The 24,324-nt window shown below is 43.0% G+C and overlaps 1 protein-coding gene across 2 annotated transcripts in view; it reads right to left on the reverse strand.

The window, feature by feature from the left end:
- Window positions 1-15,030, reverse strand: part of acsf3 (acyl-CoA synthetase family member 3) — a 36,619-nt gene extending 21,589 nt beyond the window's left edge. Inside the window, exons 1-5 of one of the 2 annotated variants that reach the window (XM_084541413.1) lie at window positions 14,993-15,030; window positions 12,517-13,314; window positions 8,440-8,595; window positions 3,937-4,091; window positions 2,422-2,567 (exon numbers count right to left, since the gene is read on the reverse strand). In XM_084541413.1, coding sequence (XP_084397539.1) covers window positions 2,422-2,567; window positions 3,937-4,091; window positions 8,440-8,595; window positions 12,517-13,233 — 1,174 coding nt within the window. In that variant the 5' untranslated portion in view covers window positions 13,234-13,314; window positions 14,993-15,030. Of the gene's footprint in view, window positions 1-2,421; window positions 2,568-3,936; window positions 4,092-8,439; window positions 8,596-12,516; window positions 13,370-14,992 lie in introns of those variants that run through there. The other variant, XM_084541414.1, reaches the window with a different exon arrangement.
- Window positions 15,031-24,324: the final 9,294 nt, after the last annotated feature.

The following is a 24,324-nucleotide window of genomic DNA, read 5'->3' on the forward strand; positions in this document are numbered from 1 at the left end:
TATTTTTCAAATGGCCCTCAATGAGGTGTATTAAGATCTGAGCTTAGCTGAAGGTGGGGGGGAGAACGAGAGTATAAGAGAGGGAGAAAGACGTTGACTCCACTCTACCACTCTTCTGAGAGTCTTTCCTGCGGTTGTTATTGATCCATTTTAACCTACTTAAAGACAAGAAAGGAGCACACAGACTCAAACAGGCTCATACGCTCACACCTATGTAAAAAAAAAAAACTGCATGCACGCGAACACACACACACACGCATCTTCCACAAGTGCTGCAGAGGAAACATCAATAGAACCAACAGACCTCTTGAAGCCGTTCTTAATAATCACCCGAGATGAATCAAACGCAGCCTGCTCAGTTCGTGCCAGACATTCCCCGACAAACAAACAAAACAAAACAGCAGACAGAGAATTATCCATTCCGCTTGCAGGCTAATTAGCTTTACCTGTAAGAAGGAAGTGTTGGCTGGGGAACAGGAAGGGAGGGAGGTGGTTGGGGAGACATGGGAAAGAGGGAGGGGGGGGGGCGAGAGAAGACAGGAGAAGAAAGCAACCGCCACTACCTGACCTCATTTTCAGACCTCGTCTTTGTTTCTGCACGTGTGAGGGAGGTGTAGTTGGGATCGTGGGGGTTTAACTTTGACATCACACCAGAGAAAACTGCCTGTGATTAGCACAACACACGAAGCCGAGTTACTCGCACTGGTGCGGGGGGTAGAAAAACATCAGAGGTAGCCCTGCAGGATAAGACGAAAATGTGCACTGTGCAATAAGAATATTTAATATTGTGACGACGACGGTGTGTCTATCCCAGCTGTCATTGGGCGAGAGGTGGGGTACACCCTGGACAGGTCTCCAGTCAGGGCTAACTCAGAGAGACAGACAACCATTCAAACTCACACCTACGGCCAATTTAGAATCACCAATGAACCTAACCAGCATGTCTTTGGACGGTGGGAGGAAGCTGGAGAGAACATAAAAACACCCACAGATGTTCCTATTTAAACCCCAACTTTCCTTGGCTGTCTTTAACGCTTTTGGAAAATATTTATTTACATTTTCTTCACTATTCCTCAGCTATTGTGCCAGCTATGATATGATGGCCCAGCTATGACAGAAATGATGGGCCAATTAGGTGAAAACGCATGTCCAATGTATTCAGGGCTTCATTTGAGAGGTTAATAGTTTTTTATTTGTTTTTAAGAAAGGGACATTTATTACTGCAAGTCTGTTTTCAACAACATTTTGGTTTCCACAGTCACACATGTAGGGTAAACAGGGAAAATTGACTCAGTTAAACAACGTCCGTTTACGGCAGTGGCATCTAATTTCCTGCAGGTCTGGGCTATAATGTGGGTTAAACATTTCTATAATCTGCAGAGACTTACGCTCAGGATATCTTAGAAACTTCTGCTTCTTTGAATAATGTTAAAATACTGATTATATTGTCAAGGTGAAGAGCTAACATAAATGCTACAGTCAGATGCTCTACACTAAACTTCAGCACTCGAAAAGATTCAAAATTAATTCAGCTCTGTCTAAAAAACATACTCCGCTTCCCATGTTGTCACAATTTGATTAAAATATATTCACATTAAATATATTTTAATCAAATTGTAGTGGAAGAAATCATTTTTGATTGCAAGTTTCTTGATTGTTAATTGTGATAAAGTAACCCCAGCTACATGTAGGTTCCTAATTAGCAGACAGCAACGACAGACAAAAGTCTACAAATTTTAGACTTGCATTTTGAAATTGAACGACACCGGCGTTCATTTGGCTGCCGACCAATCCAAACTTCCACTTTGACCGATACACCTGGTTCAATGTCACTGGATCTACAGTCTCTTTTTACAGTTTTGAAGGCCTGATACTAGCATTTGCACATGAGCATTCAACTACAGTTTGGTAAGCTGTTAAAGTGTGATGTTATGTGAGTTTCAAGTTTCAGTAAATGCTGATTATTTGATGTCTTTTACAAACGTTTCGTCCAGGTTGCAAATCTTGTCACTGATCAAGCAGCTGGGCTTTTAATCTCATTCGGAAGAGGACCAAGACCTGCTCTATTAGTGGGGTTGGCGTTTTGGCACCTGACATTGCATGACTTTATTATCATGCAGCAAAAGCTGGGTGAGAATAGACAAATATGAAACATATTTGGTTGCGAGTGTGACCTTTTATTAGTTATTAGATTCCTCTAATTTTTAAGATTTGCAAGAAATAAAAACAGAAGTACAGTATAGAACATACATAGGAAGGATAAATGATAAGGTGCAATAACATGGATGGAGGAGCACTGACGTGAATAAGATGGGAGTTTTACATTTTAGTTTACTCGTACGTGTGTGTGTGTGTGTGTGTGTGTGTGTGTGTGTGTGTGTGTTGGCGTGCAGGTGCATCAATTTTGACAAACCCAAGTACCTGGAATGCGTGGGCCCTTGAGAGGGTTGGACAGGGCCATGCCGATCTCAGTCATGCCGTAGCGTTCCAGCAGCGTGTGTCCTGTAATCTCCTCCCAGCGCTGCAGCGTGGGAAGCGGGAGAGCGGCCGAGCCTGAAACCATCAGCCTGCGTGGAGACAGCCGGACATGACAGAAACACTTCAAACTCTGTGTAACACGTGTCCAGGTTAATTAAACTTATGCAGAATAGTAATACTACTCACAGTAAAAATTCAACAAAATAAAACACTACAGATATCACATATCAACTAATAATACAACACAACTAACTATATAAAAAACATATTGAGGAGTAAGGATGTGCTGTAAAGAAATATATTACTTGCAAAATAATGAATCACTATTATTATATGCATGCATTATACACAGATATTTGAGAAACGTGTTTTTTTTACAGTTTTTCTAGAATAACTTTAATCCTCTGTAAACTGTGTTCTTCCAAAAGATGTGTCCTTATTTATTTTTCAAATCCAAGTGGTGTTACACTTTAAACTCTCCCTTTGGTGTTCAGATCTGGTGAGGGCTTTTTGTGCATATGAAGCGTAAATATTTCATATTCCATTAAACCAGAATTTTGGAGGGGTAGTTGTAGAAAGGGTTTTGAGGGAGTGAGGCAAAGACACTGCATGAGGTGAAAGAAGCAGGTGCACGCTTGTGTTCTTAAAAAAAAAAAGAAAAAAAAAAGCCCAATTTGGACAATTGATTTGGCTCACTTACCCACACGGTCAGCAGTTAGAGCTGCAGCAGTGGTTGTGATACACGACTAGTTGAGGTAGTTGAAAAAAAGCTCAGTGTTCAGGTGCAGCAATTTGTGACAAAACATGTTCTCTGTGGTTTTAACTCAGATCTGAACAAATTTGTTTTCCTACCATTAACTCTGATGTGAATCGCAAATAAATCTCCACCTTAAGAAATTGCATTTAAACTATGCCACATATCTCTTTGAAATTCAGCTTGGAGAGGTGTTCCTTGAAAGCAACACACACAAACTCTCCATTAAACATGTGTTCAGGTCCTTTGTGCTCTGTACTGGAGCGTTTTTCATTAAATATTTCTAAAATACCAGTGTAAGCACATATGGATACACCAATCAGCCACAACATTATGACCACTGACAGGAGAAGTAAATAACATCGACCATTTGGTCACTATTTAATGTTCTGCTGGGAAACTTTTGGACCTGGCATTCATTCATGTGGATGTTACTTAGACATGTAGCACCCACCTAGACCAGACCAGGCACCCCCACCCCATAGCAATGACACTCCTTGATGGCAGCCACCACCCCCAACATTCTGTTGCCAGACGCCACAGGACACCCTCAGAAGGCCCATGTCCATTCTCTGATGAGTCACAACTGTTTTAGAGGGAGACCTACACAATATTAGGAAGGTGGTCATAATGTTATGCCTGATCGGTGCACATACAAACATGAATCCACACATACGTGTACCAGTGATCCCACCATCCAGTACCTGATCCTCTCTTTGCAGATTGCTTTGACGAAGTCCTTCACGTTAGGCTGCGTGAAGTGCTGATCATAGTACTGGATCAGTTTGGAGTAAATAGTTGGCACAGCCATGAATACATTAACCATGGGAGCCCTGGAACTTAACAGCATCTCCCACACCTGGGGACACAGAGAGAGACACAGAGAGAGAGACAGAGAGATAAGCACAACACATAACTGAAGAGGGATGAAGGGCGAGAGATAAGGCAAAGCGAAAATAAAAGCAGTTTGTCTAACTGAAGGGCATTGCAACAAAAATGATTACACCCCGATTCCTTCCATTAGTGCATTCAATAAAAAATAAAAAGTGACGTTTTTTTGTTTTATTTGATGTAAGTGGCAGAGTGAAGTCCACATAGCAACCTCATGGAAAAAACAAAACACAAAAATAACCAAAAATGTGGAGATTTGTAAAGGTCAGAAGGAGGAAAACAGCTGCAGACTGCTGCAGGGCAGAGCAGCGACGTGGCCAGGTGAAAGACCTTCAGTACGGCTGGTTTAGACAAACGTGCTTCCTGATTGTCACAGAAGGAGCCAATCGTGTTCTCTCCTGCATCAAGCTTTAACACCCTGCTCTACACCGATCAGGCATAAGATTATGACCACCTTCCTAATATTGTGTAGGTCTCCAAAACAGTTGTGACTCATCAGAGAATGGGCATGGGCCTTCTGAGGGTGTCCTGTGGTGTCTGGAAACAGGATGTTGTCAGTGGGGGGACTATGAGGGGAGGGGCCTCTGTGGATCATCCCACAGATACTTGATCAGTTTGGGATCTAGTGAATTTGGAGGCCAGGTCAACACCTTGTGCTGTTCTTCATGTTTCTTTTTAGTTGTTCCTAAAGTGTTTTTGTGTGTGTCTGTGTCAGGCTGCATCCTGCTGGGGATGGCTGCTGCCATCAAGGAGTGTCATTGCTATGGGGTGGGGGTGCCTGGTCTGGTCTAGGTGGGTGATACATATCTAAGTAACATCCACATGAATGAAAGCCAGGTCTAAAAAGATTGTCAATGTTCTTTACTTCTCCTGTCAGTGGTTTTAATGTTGTGGCTGATCGGTGTAAATATACATTGTGAACTATTTGCACATATAAAAATACTGTCTGAGTATCACATAAACTCACTCGTTCAAGGACAAAGACATTTTACACACCCCGCCCCACACACTCATCCCAGACAGACACACACACACACACACACACACACACACACACACACACACACACACACACACACACACACACACACACACAGAGTCTGGGTACATTGCAGAAGATGATGGGAGGGTGGGACGACAGCATGAATTAAGTGAAGGTGAACGACATCTTCTCCAAGTCCCCCCCCCCCCCCTCCCCCCAGTCTACTTATCCTCACTTCTTTTTCTTCTTTCACTCTATCTCTGACCCCACATCTTCCCTTCATCTTTCTTTTTTTTTTCCTCCTCTCCCCTTCGCTCCCTATCTCACATTCACTTACCTTCTCTCTCCATTTCGTAATTTCCTGCATGGCTGCCTCTGCTCTCTCTCTCTCTCTCTCTCTCTCTCTCTCTCTCTCTCTCTCTCTCCTCACACGCACCTAGACACATACTCACACACAGAAAAATGCAGTCTCTCCCATCATCACTCTCACCTATAGTAACACTGCATCTTTCTTAATGTGCCAGCAATTTCTAAACTGTTCCCTCCACTTCTCCTTTGTGTGACCTCACAGACTCACCTAATCTATTATCTGCTGAATTACTTTCCTCTCTCTCTCTCCCCCATTCCCCCTGCTTATTATAAACAAACATAGCTGAAATGTATGGAGCTAAGATGATTAACCGAATAATCAGATCCCGGTCCCATTTCTCACAATCTCATTATAAGCAGATCTTAAAAAAAAAAAATAAGTGTGGACATCTGCAGTTCACCTGTACACACACACAGAATAAAACTTGGTGCCCAGAGAGGGGATTATTAACAGAGTGTGCCCTGACCATTCTGGGTGGTGTCTATCAAGTGCAGTGAAGCGCTTCCACCAAGTCCACTCTTGAGGGGAGAGGAAGGCAATTTATGTCCGTCAAAGAGTTGGCCTCCACCTAGGGGACAGGATGTGGTGAGAACCCGGAGCCATGGGCTGCATTTTAAACAATTTCATGAGCTCCTCTGGCCTGCACTCAACATGGGACCCTAACACAGTGCAGCTCTTCCCGAGGAGGACCGGTTGTTGAATGCCAATGGCAAAAGGCATACAAAGTTTACTTTACCTATACTCTATTCAGCTGTTTATAATATTATTTGTATTTCTGGTTTGCAGAGAGTCTGGAGTGTAAGCACAAACTAAGTATGATGCTTAATTTAGTGTAAAGGATGAAACGATAAACCTGGAAGAAGTTGCAGAAGTGTCAGTTAAGAGTGCAACAGCTTGAGCGTTAGCATGCTACCGCCCACACAGTGACTAACTTAAGTAGATATTGTTCTAAATTTTGCTCTGGCGCGTTAGCATGAAAACCTTTACAATTTGGAGTATAGCTGAAGCTTATCGGAAAGTCATTACTTTAGTAAGAACTTGGAATAAATTAAGTTTTTAAAAAAAGAGGATGGGGATAGTTGAAAAGCTATTAGTTCTAATTCTGATTATAGAACATACATTAATTTTCAGTCTCTCGTGTAACATGGATCGGCTATAACTAGTACTTGTGTGTCACAATTAGATTCTACATGTATGCTTTGGTGAGATGTATACCAATCAGCCACAACATTAAAACCACCTTCCTAATATTGTGTAGGTCTCCCTCGTGCCTCCAAAACAGTTGTGACTCATCAGAGAATGGACATGGGCCTTCTGAGGGTGTCCTGTGGTGTCTGGCAACAGAATGTTGTTAGTGGGGCGACCTTTGAGGGGAGGGGCCCCTGTGGATCATCCCACAGATACTTGATCAGTTTGAGATCTAGTGAATTTGGAGGCCAGGTCAACACCTTGCGCTGTTCTTCGTGTTTTTTTGAGTTGCTCCTAAAGCAATTTTGTGTGTGTGTCCCCATTGCTAGGGGGTGGGGGTGCCTGGTCTGGTCTAGGTGGGTGCTACATGTCTAAGTAACGGCAGATAACGCCAGGTCAAAAGGTTTGCCAGCAGAACATTGTATTTTCACAAGATGGTCGATGTTATTGACTTCTCCTGTCGGTGGTTTTAATGTTGTGGCTGATCCGTGCTGCTATCTTCTCCTCGTCTTTTCCGTCTTTTTCTCTCTCTACCCAGCTGGCCTCAGACAGATGGGATATGAGCTTCGGGTTTCTTTCCTGTTAAAAGAGATTTTTACTCTTGCCACCATCGCCTCAGTGCTCGCTCTGGGGATTTCAGGCTCTGGGTTCTGTAAAGCATCTTGAGACAATTTGTATCATTATTGACGCCATATAAATAAAATAAAAAAAGGACTGAATGAAGAAGTTGCTCTGACGAAGTAGTCTGAAAGGGGTTCCAATAAACAAATAAAATCTGACCTGTGCTGTGTGAATCGAGAGCATCTGCTCCCGTCAGTCAGCAACAGCAAACTTGGCGCAGACTTATCTGTGATTTACTGGATCATGATTCCTGCACAGATCATTTTTTTATGTCACTATCTCCAGGCAAAATCAGGGGGAAAAAAATAAAAATAAAATCAATGCCGGCCTCTGCTGCCTAGGCTACACTTCAGAGATCTTAGGGGATAGAAGAGACAGACTATCGATCACTTCATCAATCTACTGTAACTTCAGGAGGAGGAGAATAAAGGCTTTTTTTCTGAGGGGGAGAGAAGGGATTTTGTGGTTTGGTACACAAGGTCAGGGATAACAGCTGAATACTGATAGCTATAACAGTATAGCAATACCCACGCTGACAAGTACATATGTCCTTTCAGAGTCTTTCTCTTGTGCCTCCCTTCGCTAACTTTAAGTCTTGGACATAGAAAAAAAAAGGCACATCCTTTGGAAAATATGAGCATTTACACATCTCTAAAGCCACGTCTACACACACACACACATTTTCCCATCTTCCCCTCCCTTCTCAGGGCCAAACTAGCACTATCATCCTTCAATGTCAGCTCATCGATTGATCTGCTGCTTAAGCCCCTGCCGTGAGTCGGCATTGGTCAGATACAAAGCCACACAGGGCAATTCATCACTGAGCCCCAAACACTTAGTTTGACAGTCAGAGGGGGAGGAGGAGGAGGAGGAGGAGGTGAAGAGGAAGATAGAAGGAGAGAGGGAGAGAGGATGGAGGGAGGAGGAGGAACAAGGGGGGGAAAAGGAAACACTGACAGAGAAAGAGGGATTGATGTGGAAAGAGCTGGGGGTCTTTTTCAGCCCAGCAGGACCTTGTCCATACAGGATCTCTAAATGTGAAATACATCTTAGCCTCACTGTCAAGCTGGCCAGTCGCCCCCAGAGCCTTACAGCTACAAAAAAAAATAAAAAATAAAAAATGAAAGGAACAAGGAGAATGAGTGAATTTTAGACCTTCTGAGGCTGGAATTCAGGAAGCATGATGCAAGTGGCGCCCACCCACAGCGGGCACAGCAGCTTGTTGACGATGCCATGCACGTGGTGGAGCGGCAAGGTGTGGAGGATGACGTCGTCCCTCGACCACGCCCACTCCGACACCAGACACTGGACCTGACCGGAGAGAGGGATGGGAAGGACAGGGGAGGAGGGATCAGCACGTCACGCGGTCTTTAAAATAAATCACCTCAGTCAGCTTCTACTGTTAAAGACATTTGTCAGAATGATCTCCTTTAAGCTGACGTTTGGTTCACTTCCAGAGAGCACAATTGATTTTTGTGACTTATTTGAATTCTTCACCACTGTCCCAGTGCGCTCTTAAAACAAAAGAGAGGAGACTGACAACAGCAGCATTTAAATCCAAGGCTTTACGTTATGTTATCTCATGGGATTTACACCGATCAGGCATAACATTATGACCACTGACAGGAGAAGTAAATAACACTGACCATCTTGTGACAATTCAGTGTTCTGCTGGGAAAATGGCATTCATGTGGATGTTACTTAGACATGTAGCACCCACCTAGACCAGACCAGCCACCCCCCCACCCCATAGCAATGACACTCCTTGATGGCAGCAGCCATCCCCAGCAGGATGCAGCCTGACACAGGCACACACACAAAAACGCTTTAGGGACAACTTCCTATGTTTAAGGGGAGCACAAATATTTTACATTTTTATGGATGAATGATGATAAAGATCATTAAAAAATGATCTTTATCCTTGACTGAATGTGTGACAATAACGGTTTGTCACAAGAAACGAAAAAAAATAAAATAAAATTGTATCCGATTTCCACTATTTTGTCGTGTCGTGCTGCAGTTTACTCGCTGATTTGTACGCTCAGCTTCCTCCTAACCTGCTGTATCCGCATCTCAATTGCTAATATAATAGTAATAGTAATAATATCTGACAACGGTCACGGACCTCTGCGAACACTCAATTTGGTTCCAATTTGAGAGCATAATAATAACAGCCCAAAATCATTACACTCTACCTGCATTACACTCCTGCAGCTCCTGGAAGCAGTGATTTCCCACCGCTTGATGTTCAAACTGAACAGAGGTACTGTTTATTAATATTAATATATGTAGGTCTCCCTTGTGCCTCCAAAACGGTTGTGACTCATCAGAGAATGGACATGACGCCTTCTGAGGGCGTCCTGTGGTGTGATACAGCAGCACTACAAACGAAGAAAGTGGTAAAAACTGCTGAGAAGATCACCAGGACACCACTGAACCTCTCTGCAGAGCATCTACAAGCATAGAGTCCACAGGACAGCTGCCTCCATCACCAAGAACCACACCCACCTCCAACACAGACTGTTCACACTCCTACCCTCAGGCCAGAGGAACAGGAGTGTGAAAAGCACAACCTCAAGACTGAAGAAGTTATTTTTCCCCACTGCCATCAGACTCCTAAACACCGGACAGGAGTCTATGATCATGGACCACAATCACGGACTACTTCATGCCATACAATGCACTGTTAACTTTTTCAGTTTCTGTTTACATTCTTATTTGCACACATTTGTATCTTTTTATTTTCTATTTCTAAGATTATTTTTATATTGTTAGGCATTAGAGTGGACGGCAAAAGAAGAGTTTCACTGTACAGGGAAACATGTTTCTACACTGTGCACGTGAAGGTAAACTCTTTGAATCTTGAATGTTGTTAGTGGGTTGAGGGGAGGGTCCACTGTGGATCATCCCACAGATACTTGATCAGTTTGGGATCTAGTGAATTTGGAGGCCAGGTCAACACCTTGTGCTGTTCCGTTGTGGGTTACAGTTTGAATCTTCTTTAATTGACACCAACAAGGGAGGACAGTATGCACATAACTTTATTTCTGTATTATCTGCTCACAGGGAGAGCGTCACACCCCTAATTTTCCCACCGTAAACCAAGAACTAGAATTACTCAAAGTCTTAAAATTATATTGCACAACTAAATACATGATATAAATTATATGATACAAATGTTATAACATTATAAAATGTTATAAAATAATCCAAAACTAGTGCATGCAATAACTGAGGTTACGTGTGTGTCTGTGTCAGGCTGCATCCTGCTGGGGATGGCTGCTGCCATCAAGGAGTGTCATTGCTATGGGGTGGGGGTGCCTGGTCTGGTCTAGGTGGGTGCTACATGTCTAAGTAACATCCACACCAATGAATGCCAGGTCCAGAAGTTTCCCAGCAGAACGCTGAATTGTCACAAGATGGTCAATGTTATTCACGTCTACTGTCAGTGGTTTTAATGTTGTGGCTGATCGGTGTACAAATACTACTACATTAAACAAGACCTAAACTGCAAGCAGTGGAGTGTTGGACCATTTCACAGGAGTGAAGCCTCCAGAATAACAGATCTGAAAGTTAAATTCTTCGAAGGATGAATGTTTGTTGATTATAAACATAGAAAGCATTAGATATTATCTTATATCTGTTTAAACTAATTTATGATTATGGTTGTGACAGCACAAGATAAAAAATTTCAAGTGCGTGAGAAATGCTGATGGCGCTATAAGAAGTTTTTTATGAAAGTAGTTTAACTGAATTGCTTTACAACGTGCAGGTGTTCTGGTCACTGTGTGCCTTACATTACATTAAACCTGACAGCGGTGCTTTCCAAGAACTCTGACAACCTGACGCCGTCGCCTTCCAGGAAAACAGACAGACTCACCTAATCATTCATTCACCAGAGACAAATGAAGCTCTGTCTCCTCTCAGAGTGATTTAATTTTCCACACTGCTGGACATGTAGGTCAATTTCACTTTAAAATACTGAGGAAAATCTTCAGGAGATCTTTAATGGCATAAATTACATTATTCAAGAAGCTGGACTGGAATTAAAAAAAAGGAATGATGCTAATCATGGAGTCAAATTTGCATGCGGGGGTGTCAAAACACATGCTTCCATTTTATGCGCACATATTTTGCTTTTGTAGTATTGTGGAGTTCTGGATAGTGGATTCGTGAGACATGTCTGCACTGCACGCATCTTGTGGAAAGATTTAACTGCAGGATACTGTGAGTCTTAAGACATAGGGGATTTGATTCTTTAATACAGTATTTAGTAGGTATTTAAAAATGCTGCTGGTGGTTTTACACAATTTACCCCTTAAAATATAGTTTAATATTAATATTAGCTATTGTAATTATTGTAAATGAAGTATTAATACTGTGTATCTGATTGGATAAGTTGTGCAAACCTGTGTGTACTGCTTAATAATGTCCATGAGTGTATAATCCATAGCCACAAAACGATTTTGGTCATTAACAGTACCCAAGTTGAACATATTGTTTCCAATTATTTCAATAAATACACTTATCAGCCACAAGATTATGACCACTGACTGGAGAAGTAAACAACATTGACCATCTTGTGACAATTCAGTGTTCTGCTGGGGAACTTTTGCACCTGGCATCCATTCATGTGGATGTTACTTAGACATGTAGCACCCACCTAGACCAGACCAGGCACCCCCACCCCTTGATGGCAGCAGCCATCCCCAGCAGGATGCAGCCTGACACAGGCACACACACAAAAACGCTTAAGGAACAACTAAAAAAAAAAAAACATGATGAACAGCACAAGGTGTTGACCTGGCCTCCAAATTCACTAGATCCCAAACGGATCAAGTATCTGTGTGATGATCCACAGAGGCCCCTCCCCTCAAAGCCCCCCCACTAGCAACATTCTGTTGCCAGACACCACAGGACACCCTCAGAAGGCCCATGTCCATTCTCTGATGAGTCACAACTGTTTTGGAGGCACAAGGGAGACCTACGCAATAGTATGGTCATAATGTTATGCTTGATCGGTGTATATTCCAAGAAGATACTCTATTGTAAACATAGTATATTAATTAAACCAGGACAATATAAAGCAAAGAACTGTGAAACAATGTCTCTTATAGCTCTCATAAATGTTTAGGATAACCCTAACAGTAACAAAAAGTCAATAGCCAGGTAACTGATTAATTATAATTTGCTTCGTCTCTAGTGTAATTACGGTTTAAAAGCATCACTCACCATGGCTTTAATGCTGCTGTGTGTGTGTAGGACTCCTTTGGGTCGCCCTGTGGTTCCACTGGTGTAGATAATCATAGCTGGTCGATCGCCCCAGTCCTCGGCGTCCGCCTCCTTGTCCCGTGTGTCTTCCCCACTTAAGGTGCCCAGGTCAGAAGTAGGGGGCAGCGTGAGGCACGGCAGCCCCAGCTTCTGCGCCAGTGGCTCGAGGGTTTCAACGTAGGGATGCGCTGCCACGAGCAGGGAACTCTGGGAATCAGTGATTATGTACTCCAGTTCAGATGGTGGGTGTTCTCTGTAGAGGGGCACCGCCGTCCCACCACTCATCCAAGTCGCCCACTGTGAAACCGTATAGGAAGCGTCATTGGCACACAGGAAGGAAATTCGTTTTCCTTTCAGACCTCCAAACTCACAGTGTAGAGCTTCGCTGATTCTGCCTGCAAGGCCTAAGCTACTGCTGTACAGCTGCTTGTAGCTGTGGCCGCCGCTGTTGTCTATGATTGCGAGCTTTTCTCCAAACGCTGGAGCTCTGGCAAACACTGGCTTCTGGTTTATCCTTGATGACGGTGCCGTAGTCCATCTGTGAGCCCCTCTTTGTATTATAGTTCCCCGTAGCCATTGCCTCGGCTGAGTCCTGCAAAAAGTGGCTTTCCAGTGAGGCCAAGTCCTCTTCAGAGGGCGGCACGCTGAGGCAACGAGTCCTGTCAGCATGTTTGACATTCAGTCGTTCATACCTACAGAGTCAAGAGTTCATGATGGCTCCATCCTCAGTCTATTGCATCTGCGTGTATAAGACGATGTCTGTGGGATGAAAAGAGAAAGGAGCTTAGCTTTCAGAATCAGAATCAGAAATACATTAGTAAGCTCTGGCGTGAAACTATGGTCGTCACAGCAACTCCAATAAATCACAGTATAAAAATATAAAACCGGAACTGTATATGAAAAGAAGGAAGAATAAGACCGATGTGAATAAAATATAAGTAAAACCTAAGATACAAATCACCATAAGACATGCAACTGTAAGATATTACTCTGTATTTATTGCACACTGAAGGAGGAATTGTAAAGTCTGACGGCCGCAGGAAGGAAAGATTTCCTGTGGCGTTCTGTGGAGAACCTTGGTTGGATAAGTCTCTGACTGAAAGTAATCCTGAGTTCTCCGGGGCAGCATGGAGCGGGTGGGAGATGTTTTCCGAAACGGCCTGTGGCTTAGACGACATCCTCCGTTGTGACACTACACTCATCGAGTCCAGCTCCACCGCCACAACATCATCAACAACTACCTTCAACCTGCTGTCTCAGCACACAACAGCAAAAAAAGATATCACTGGCTGCGACAGTATGAATTTATGAAACTCATGAAGGCAATTCTAAGTCGTCTTAGAACCTCTGTGTGACTAAACGTGGCAAAAAAAAATCACTCATCCTTCTAGCGCTGCACTCATCAACCTAAACTCAGTACACACAGCTGAACTGCACAGTCGCCCAAGTAATGCTTAAACATATAAGCAGATCTAATCATTCATTTCCTGTAACCACTTGTCCTCTGGAGGGTCATGGGGGAGAGCTGGAGCCTAGCCCAGCTGTCATTGTCAGGGATGCACCCTGGACAGCTCTCCAGTCTATCGCAGGTCTATCTCACACCTACGGCCAGTTTAGAATCACCGCTTACAAGCCAAGGAGCTTTGTCTTTGGTCCCCGCGACCCTCCAGATATAATCGTGCAAAACAAAAGAAGATGCAACTAATTACCACCCTAACCCACACATGCCAGAAGAGAACACAAGTAGTAGTTTATTTCAATAAGATGGGCGAGTATATGACTTCTCCTACTTTCTACGACATTTCCATACATTATCCTCACATAATTATCTGATTTACACTGTTTTGTGGTGTTGTGATGCAGCTTACTTGTTTGTTGTTGTTTTTTTTTAAATTATTATTATTTCTATGCCCAGCTTCCTCGTAATCTGCTCTATTTGCACCCCAATTACTAGTTTCCTGCTTTTGGAGGAATAACATCTGACAATGGTCACAGACCGTTGTAAATTAACAGTAGAGAGCTTAATATCAACAGCTCAAGGTCATTATAATCTGCATGATATTCATGCAGCTCCTGGGGTCATATATTATTCCCATATTAACTGCTTTTCATTTTAATTTAAAACAAACGGTATGCAATTAGATGGGGACTTGACGGTGATGACAACGGCAGAAAATAACCGTATCTGCTTTTTTTTAATTTAATTTTTTTTTATTGGCATAACATCTGTCAAGTTCAGTACATGTGATTCTAAACGTCACACTGATATTTGACTTAATTTAACTGAAAATAAATAAAGACGACAGACCGGAACACAAACGTTACAACATCGACAGTAAAAAAATAAAACAAAAGTCCGTTTCTACAGTGAATCATATGTGAATATTTTTAGTATTGTGTCGCTGTACGTGTGTAATATTTTTATACTTCACCTTACCTAAAACAGCAGGTTATACTTCTTGTAGTGAAGGACGGTGCAACGGAAATAATATTCCGGGCTGAAACGAGAGCTGCGGATTGGTTCCGTCCTCATAAATACACACCACGGTGAATGCCAAAAAAAAAAAAGGAAGCACTTTTCAGTTGTTCAAGAACGGTTTGTTTTTTGTTATTTTAATGATTCTGGGTCCATAAATCATCTCACAGCACTTTAAATCGTATATAGTGAAATTATAATCCCATGAACATCTGTGTAGAGGGTTGTATTGAGAGAAATACACTGACTGGCCAAAAAAAAAAAAAAAAAAAAGGTCACACACTCTAATATTTCGTTGGACCTCCTTTAACTTTGATTAAAGCACACATTCACTGTGGCATTGTTTCCATAAGCTTCTGCAGTGTCACCAGATTTATTTCCATCCAGTGTTGCATTAATTTTTCACCAAGATCTTGTTTTGACAATGGGAGAGTCTGACCACTGCACAAAGCCTTCTCCAGCACATCCCGAAGACTCTCAGTGGGGTTAAGGTCTGGACTCTGAACTGGATGTCTTGTGCTCCCTGAACCACTCTTTCACAATCTGAGCCCCATGAATCCTGGCATTGTCATCTTGGAATATGCCCGTGAGCATCAGGGAAGAAAAAATCCATTGATGGAATAACCTGGTCATTCAGTATATTCAGGTAGTCAGCTGACCTCATTCTTTGGACACATAATGTTGCTGAACTTAGACCTGAGCAACCCCAGATCATAGCACTGCCCCCACAGGCTTGTACAGTAGACACTAGGCATGATGGGTGCATCACTTCATCTGCCTCTCTTCTTACCCTGATGCCCCCATCACTCTGGAACAGGGTAAATCTGGATTCATCAGACCACACGACCTTCTTCCATTGCTCCAGAGTCTAATCTTTATGATAGCAAATTGAAGCCTTTTTTCTATATTTATACTCATATTTACATTCCATTCAGTCTTATTCTATTCTAACTTAGATTTTTACTTTAACAGTTTTTACAGTTTATACTGAGCATCTTGCAGATGTGAAAACAAAGTCTTGTGGCCCTGTACAACCTTTGTTCAGCAATGACAATGAAGACTCTTCAATTAAGAGGCAACTCAGTAACTGCGGCTTACATGAGTTTCATTACAAGCCCACAGACAGCTACTTCTAGATAATTGTATCATCAATTATAGATCTATTATTAGCGTGACTTGTGTTGTAGCATGCCACACTGTGAGTTTTAACTCAGCGTGGTGGTTATTAGCAAGCCCCCCCCCCCCCCCCCCCCCCCAACTCCACACATACATTTTGAAGACATGCAGATCCGGTGGAGATGCTGCTCACCAGAGACGAGGACTAGGAGGAGGGGGGGGTGCAGCGTATATAAAGCTACCCCACACAGTGCTGTGTTTGGCTTTAGATCACATACCAGTCCTACCACTTAATGTGCCAACTAGCTTGGCTGGCTTCATCATCACAGTGCAAGTGGGCACATTCAGCCGCCAGCTGGCAGTCGCGGCCCTTAGATAAGAGAATGGTACAGACATGGCACACGTTCAAAAAGTTTTCACTTCCCTCCCCAAACCCCCTACACTGCAAACGAGGATGGCATGTTCCTAACAAAATTGGAGCCTTTGTTTCAGAGAACTCCCCTCCACTCTCAGGAATAGTATCGCCAAAGACCACTCGTTCCCGTTCGTGGGGGAAACGCTATTGAAGGGGATGCTATGCTACCATCAGCTATGTTATTTCTAGAGAATCGTTTATTTGTGGGGCATTCACGCGACGTTTTGATGCAGATGGCGCGGCCACATTTCAAGGATTCGACCAAAAAAAAAATGACCGAATGCCGCCTGCGTTGAAGCGAATTGAGGCATGGGCGACCCATGTTTTTGGATATGTTTCCTGGAAGTTGGCCATATTTTCGACATTCGTTATATGGGGACTGGAATCTGAGCCAGAGAGAGAGATATATTTACAACCACTGGAGACTGGATGGAGAGTGGCGGATGTATTTTGCCATGAGAGGACAAGGCATGGCTATCATAAGGAGCTATTGTTGCGGTTGTGGCAAAAAAAAAGCATCGTTGGAAAGAGTATCCAGTATGCAGAAGCCGACATCCTGCTGCAAATGGCCTGCTGCCAGCTCACCATTCAGAAAAGACCACCTGAAAGGATCTCGCCACTGATGGGCAGGACGGCCGCAAGCAGGCGCCAACTCCCATCTTGGCAAAGGACCGCATCTGAGGAAAAGCAAAAGAGGGGACCCCCCACAGATCTGTGAGAGAGACTGAGATGGTAACACAAACCATGGGGAGTACCCAAGCATGTGTCAGGTTGGCATCAATGTGAGAATGTCTTGGCAAGCGCGCCGTTCTCTCCCCTCCCACCCCAGCTCACACACAAACACACTGTTGCCCTGCTTGGAACACATGGTACATCAGCAGCGGCATCTGGCCACGCTGACTCCTGGCAGCTGCGCTTCGTCTTCGCCAGTTGGGAGTCTTGGCACTGCCACTTCATCAACTACCTGTGGCTCCTCCTGGGTAAAAAGGCGAGCGATGAATTATTCCAAGGCTGCAGCTGCAAACTTGACTTTCATCCAAGAGATTCGCCGCAAACATATGACTGCCTCGCAGAGCACATGCCACCCACATACTAATGCACGGCTGACAGCGCGGGCTGTTTTCTGCGCAAAGAGAGCTGTCCTCGTGTGACGGCATGGTTCATCTGAGGTGAAATGTCAAGGCTGCTGACAAGCTGGAAGATTTAAATTTGAATTTCTAAAGCCTCAGATCAACAAAATCACAGCGAGCAAAAGGCAAATATAAGTGACAACAATCAGAAAGGCACTGCATTTTGAGCTCGGAGCTCTTCATCTGCAGCGGCAGCCCGTCTCTTTGTGTTGGGAAATGGTGTTGAAAGATCAAATCAAAAGCCAAGGATTACACTGAAAGGAATTTCCTACTCCCACTCCCGCATTTTTATAATGAAGGAATGAACGGGCGACCTTTCAACTCTACAATTACTGCCTCGCATTCTGTTTCTAATGGAGCCTTGGACACTCAGGGACATTTGCTTGAAGCACTTTGAATATATTTGACGTGTGACACCATGGGTTGCTGGAAGCTTAGAACGTCTTTTGTATGAAGATTTTTGGAAGGTGAATTTCCGTTGGTATCTTTGTGAGAGGTGGCCGATAAAGATTTTTATTCGTTACATCTTGTTTTGGAATTTTACGATAATAGACGGGATCACGAGACACTGCTTGGTTTTGATATGCAATCATTTCAGTGCTTTTGCTGCATAATTTACCATCTACTGGTTTGGATGATTCCATTTTATCACTGAGGTGCACTTAACGCCAACTCCTCTCCATCTGCCCAGAAATATGTTCAGGTTCTTCTGCACTCTCAAGTTTTTCTGCAGAGAACCCCTCAAATGGGACGTTCTCAGGGTTAAGCCCCAAAACGTTATCCAATATATCAGCTCTCTGCAATGGAAGCAGAAGACGTGTTAGAAAAGCAGGAATCCAGATTTAAACATTAGAGATTCTTGACATCTCCCAGAACTGCTTTCTGCAGGGTTCAAGCTTTGCTCTCAGCTGCTGGCGAACTGCACGACCTGATTTGAATTTGAAAGTAGTTTTTTTTTTTTTCAGCCTTGTTTCAGGAGAAATGGGGTTGGCAAGCTGTTGAAATCTGTCATATCTGAATACATCTTTCACTTGAACCCAAACACACACACACACACTAACACATTCTCACTTTTTTTTTTTTTTTTTTCTGTGGGTGTTAGTCATCTGACAGTGACCCACTGGGAGTTTTTTCTCCATCTGTGTCAGTCTGACCCATTTTAGCCCTCGGCCACGTCCAACTGTTCCATGTCCCAAACATATGTGGGGTGGCAGGGGGATAAGCGAACCATCGCCGCGCGGGACCTGCAGACACACACGGCAGATATGACACTGGACCCTGCTTTCTTGCCTGTCTGCTTCCCACCGCATATGCCATCTCGCTTCTTCCACTACGTCTCTTTCTCAAACGTGCATCTGTGCTGCAGATTTGATTATCAGATGAAATTAAATTAATTTGTTAAGATTTTGGATTGTGCATGTTTTCTTTTAGTTTTCCTTAATTAATTCCCGTTCCTGTGCAAAGTGTGTGTTTACTGTTGGCCAATATATGCTTGCCCTCACCTCCTCTCTCCTCGTTTTCAGCTGTCACCCTGAGTCTGCATCTCATTCATTGCTTAAACTCTCCTACTGAGTGAGTACAGCGCCTGTACTTTTATTTTAAACGTCTACAGGCTAGCACTTGACTGGGCCACTTGACTTGATGGAGACTTGGTGTACTGCATGTGAAGAGCATAAAACTAGCCAGTGAGGGCATAATAGGCCAACCAGAAGAGAGACTGTTTTTTTTTTTTTTCCGAAGTGGTCCATGTTGGCAGATGAGATGGTTTCACTGCACAGAGCCAGGGCCCACGAGGGATTGAGGGGTGTGAGGCGCATATGGGCAAACAGGCTGCTGATGAGCTGCTTATATGAGCCTCTCATCATGGCCTCGGAGAGAGATATCTCCACCAGAGGATTTGAAGTGTCTATGTGCTGTATGATCCGCATTGTGTGGTTTGGCACCAGCTCATGCTACTTGCAGAGCGTAATACAATAAATGTTGTGTGGTAACTTGTTGTTGTAATTTACACGTTGTCAGTGCACCTGAGGCGGATGGTGTGGTCAAATGGACAGATTAAAGTTGATTTAACCGCAGTCTTAAGGTAACTCGCCCTAAATAAATTATATCCAACTTCCTGACCTGCTGACTGCAATAAGCTTTAGATAGCTCCGGAATTTTTTGATGGCTTTCCACTAATGCCTTATTGATTCTCTTCTTTCCCTTTTAACTCCCACATATGGAAATGGAAACTATTCTGCCAGACAAACGACTTCCGCTCCTCCCCTCCACCTTCTAATTCAGCTCGCTAACTCCGTCCTGCATCAACAATATGCTGCCTCTGAACACTGAAAGTGTTACAGCTTGCCTTTCAAACAAGCAGTGTTACATATGGCTGCACTATATTACATCCAAATGTAAAATTAAATAACTGCCTCCTCCAGCTTTTTGGATATAAATATATATATAGTTCACATCAGGAGATGGTTGTTTATAATGCTGCCAAGAGCCTTGCAAATGTTTGTCATGTTTGATGTCAGTTTAGCGTATGCGACTGTACGAGGGGAAAAAAAAAAGTTTCCCACACATCCTTCAATTTATTTTTCTTCTTGGCAGCCATCTGTCTTGCTGCATCTTCTACAAACACGCATAGTACAGTAAAAAGCAGCCGCGCGCACCCTCGCTCGCCCTTACACACATACATTGACGCTCGCTCTGAGGCTGCCAGGCTGCTAGGGTGGTGTGTTGTTCTCTGGGAGACAGTGCCATATGCTGTCTAGCCTCTCGGCGAGGGCAGAGCCCGGCGTTGGGCTGTTGTCCCGACTCAGAGGGAAAAACCCACTGCGGCGCAACGCCTCACCTGCTGATCGTCCTGGGACCCAACATGTACATTTAGCATTCAGACTTAGACTTAGACAGACTTTATTCATCCACAAGAGAGATTGCTTGGTCACAGAAGCTCAGTTGCACATTAAAAAAAAAAAAAAAAAACACACTTGAGAACCACTAGTAAAAAGGAAAAATAGGTGAAGATAGTAAAAATAAAAATATAAATAAAATAAAACTGTATGAGCAAAAAATGTTGTAATGTAATAGGGTATGGATGAAGTCCTGTAGTGTCCACTGTTGTTGGAGAATGAGATCCGCTGCCCCGCTGCAGCCCGGCAAAGACTTTGCGAGTCGAACCCAGAATGTTCTGATGTATGTAATTTTTCAACTTCTCTGCACTGAGACTGCTTTTATAGAGTGTGCGCAGAAATTCAATGTGGGTTTGTCTTGGTAACAAAAAGAAAAGTTCAGTTTAAACACAAAATCAATCCAGACTTTTATCCAAAACGCACATCCATTAGGTTTTTGTTCTTACGGTTACTCAGAGAAAAAAGGAAAACATGCAAATATTGCAAATGTATGAGTGGTCCCGGCATCCCTGCCACAAGCAGCACAGTGAGAACACTTCTGGCAAAGCATAAAGAGAGGTGAAGAGCAGCTGAGATGGATTCTAGACAATGGCTAACCTTGTGGTGAGCGTCAGTGCCTCTGCACATCCGCACATGAGAAGTCGTGAAAATGTGCTCCAGCCAGAGAAAGTGAAAGAGAGGCTTTTGTTCAGCTGTGCCATGTTGTGTCTCCAATTTAACGCCATGGGATTTCTTCTGTTTTTAACAGAAAAGACAAAGGGAAGAAAAAGTAGACAGCAAAATCATCAATCAGCATTGTGGATAGAGCGTGTTTGGATACCTTTGGCCAGGAGTGCGGAGCTGGTGATGCATGTGTTTGCTGAAAAGGGGCATGAAGGAAAGAAGTGGGTGTAAGAGTGTGTTTGTGCATTGACTTGAGGGGTAAGGGGACGCGTGTTCAGAATTTATCTTATCTGTGTGTTCATTACTACTTTGCATTTCAGGCAGAGAGCTTGGGTGCTCCACTAAATCGCAGGAAGGATTGTTAGACACGCGTGTTATTAATTTTTTCAGGGTCCCTGTGGCGTCTGTATGAATCTTAATGCTGCTGACTGGGCTGCAGCTCTATCGACTTTCTTTAAAATATGAAGAAGCTTTGCTGGAAGCGCCTGGGGTCATTAGCTGAAGAGTAGGCGCAAATCCCTCACCGAGCCTGCTGCGGCTTCGCCATGTTAAATGTGCTCTTATAATATTCATAATCATACTCTTGCCTGCACTCACACACACACACACGTGTGCACACAGACAATGCACCGGGGACATAAGGGGATCAATATTAAAATGTATTCCTGTTTTGGTGTGCAGTTAATTAGCTGCGGTTCTTTTAAACCATGAAGTTTGAGAACAGATTAACTGTATCTTTTTGTACACAAGGCAATGTTTACTCCTGTTCCATCCATGCGGACCATGTAGGAAATGCATAACAGAAGATGTTGACATATGAAAAAGATTAAGACTATGTTTTGAACGTTTTTTATATTCTGCTCCCGAATCTTTTTAGTTTCATATGACAAGATAAATATGCAGCGGCTTCTGTTTCACTGAGATGCTGTGGATTGCTAATTTATGCTGCTAGAATAAGTATATTTTTTATTTTTCTAGACTTCAGTCCGGATTAAATCAGTTAAATTTGCATGAAATGTTCTCAACCACTATGATTAAATGGTGACTTCATGCATAGTCTGTTGCTTTTATTAATCACATAGTTTTGAGTTAAAGTGATTTGAATCAGCTTGGATCAGGTTATGTGTAATAACTTCACTGAGTGTGATATAAATGTCAAAGTAAAGCCAAGATGTGAACACGACTACAGTGTGAAGCGTTGTTTTTAATGAGGTTTATTGATTACTTTGGTTGTGACCTTTGATTGAAGGCAATTCAAAGGTCGGATCGAGTGTTTCAACCTACTGTCAATCTTAGTACCCCGTCAAAATAAGAGTCCTTGTTAGTAACACTGTGGCCCCAGTAGTAGTCAAGTGTCTGTAACACTGTGGGACAGGGATCGGTGTAGCTGTGTAGCTATCAGTGTATGGTTAGACTGGAGACCTGTCCAGGGTGTACACCGCCTCTCGCCCAGTGACAGTTGGGATAGACTCCAGCCCTCCAGCGACCCTCCAGAGGACAAGCGGTTACAGAAAATGAATGAATGTATGATGCAGTTCTGTATGTGTTGTGACTTTCATCTGCTACCTTTTGGGGGATCTGCTGCTCTTTAAATTGTCTAATCACTGCACTAATTGTTATATATATATCTTTTTCCAGCCTGGCAACAAATTCAGCATCTTATACCTTAAGGCATTTCTGCAGAGTATGTTGCAAAACTAAATTTCTTAACAGGGACAACTAGTTTCTGGCCTACAGCTTTTTTAGCTCTGGCATTTTAACAGTAGAGCAAGCTGTGCAATAAATACAGTTTGACTGATATGTGGCTTTGGAAGCTGTTACTGTCATTTATGTCAATATTGAGCTTTTTTTTTTTGTATTTTGACTTTTGCTTTGTCAGCGGAAAGCTCAACAGTCAGCAACCCTGTGTGCTTTCTTATCAGGGTGGAAACATCATTCAGACGGTGGAAAATTAAACTTCTAACAATGCTTCTCAGGCAGATATACAAGATCACACTCAAGTAAAAGAAAACAGTTAAACTTGGGCTTGCTTTGTTAAAATCTACAGAGAAACGGACAGATCTCCAGGGGTTTACAGCAGCCGACCATGAACTGCAATTTGAGTCTGTCTCTTGCCCTATTTCCTGTCACCTCTCTTTTTCGAGTCTCTCTAATAAAGGCATAAAATGTCTATAAAGCTGTGGAAACATTATTTCATGTCACATTACAGAGAGTTATTGTTTAAACAGATCTAACATGTACAAATGAAGTCCTGTTTTTTTTTTTTCTTTCTTGTCAGGACTTCTCCCCATGAATTTTATTTGGTACACTGGATTGTCTCAATCACAGCAGCAGGACTGAAGTTATGGAAATAAGCTATTTTAAATCTTAGTTTCTTTGTCTTCTCTTCTTTTGTCTCTTCTTTAACTCACCATTTGCAGTTTGTGTAATCCTTGAAAACTGAACAAATTCAGGAACAAATGATATACATGATGGCTTGTATTTGGAGCCATCATCGCTCATTGTCAAGTCAAACGAGTTCCACAAGGACATTAAATTACATTATGATATGAATAGCCTTTGAAATCAGCAGTTTTCCAACTAGTGTGATCGCTTCAGGTAAAATAAATATAAAATATACAAAAACAAATATGTATATTCTAAACTAGATGAAGAAGACCTGAACAAAAAATGCCGCTAGTTTCACTCACACTGCCTCAGTATAGAGATCTTAACTCACTCAGTCATTAGTCAAACACGGCCCATGTGGCGCATGCTATTTTTACCCCCTGTGTAATTTGAACAGGGGTTAAGTTACGGCCCATCAAAGGACTCCAGCGTGTCTGAGACAGGTGCTGCGATGGAGACCAGGCCAAAACAATCATGTTGCCACAGAAAGGGACAGCTTGCCTAATTGATGCCTGTTTGTGTGGCACGCTGCTGGACAATAGATCAGGGCCGGCAGATGTATAAGGGAGGGGGTGAATGATACACGCACAAAGCCACAGAGAACAATAGTACAGGAACAATAGGGAACGTGCAAGTGCATGTGTGGGTTTTGCATGTTTTTTGCGTGTCCACAGAGAGAGAGAG

Source organism: Chelon labrosus, assembly GCF_963514085.1.
Source record: "Chelon labrosus genome assembly, chromosome: 3".
Taxonomy (NCBI): Eukaryota; Metazoa; Chordata; class Actinopteri; order Mugiliformes; family Mugilidae; genus Chelon; species Chelon labrosus.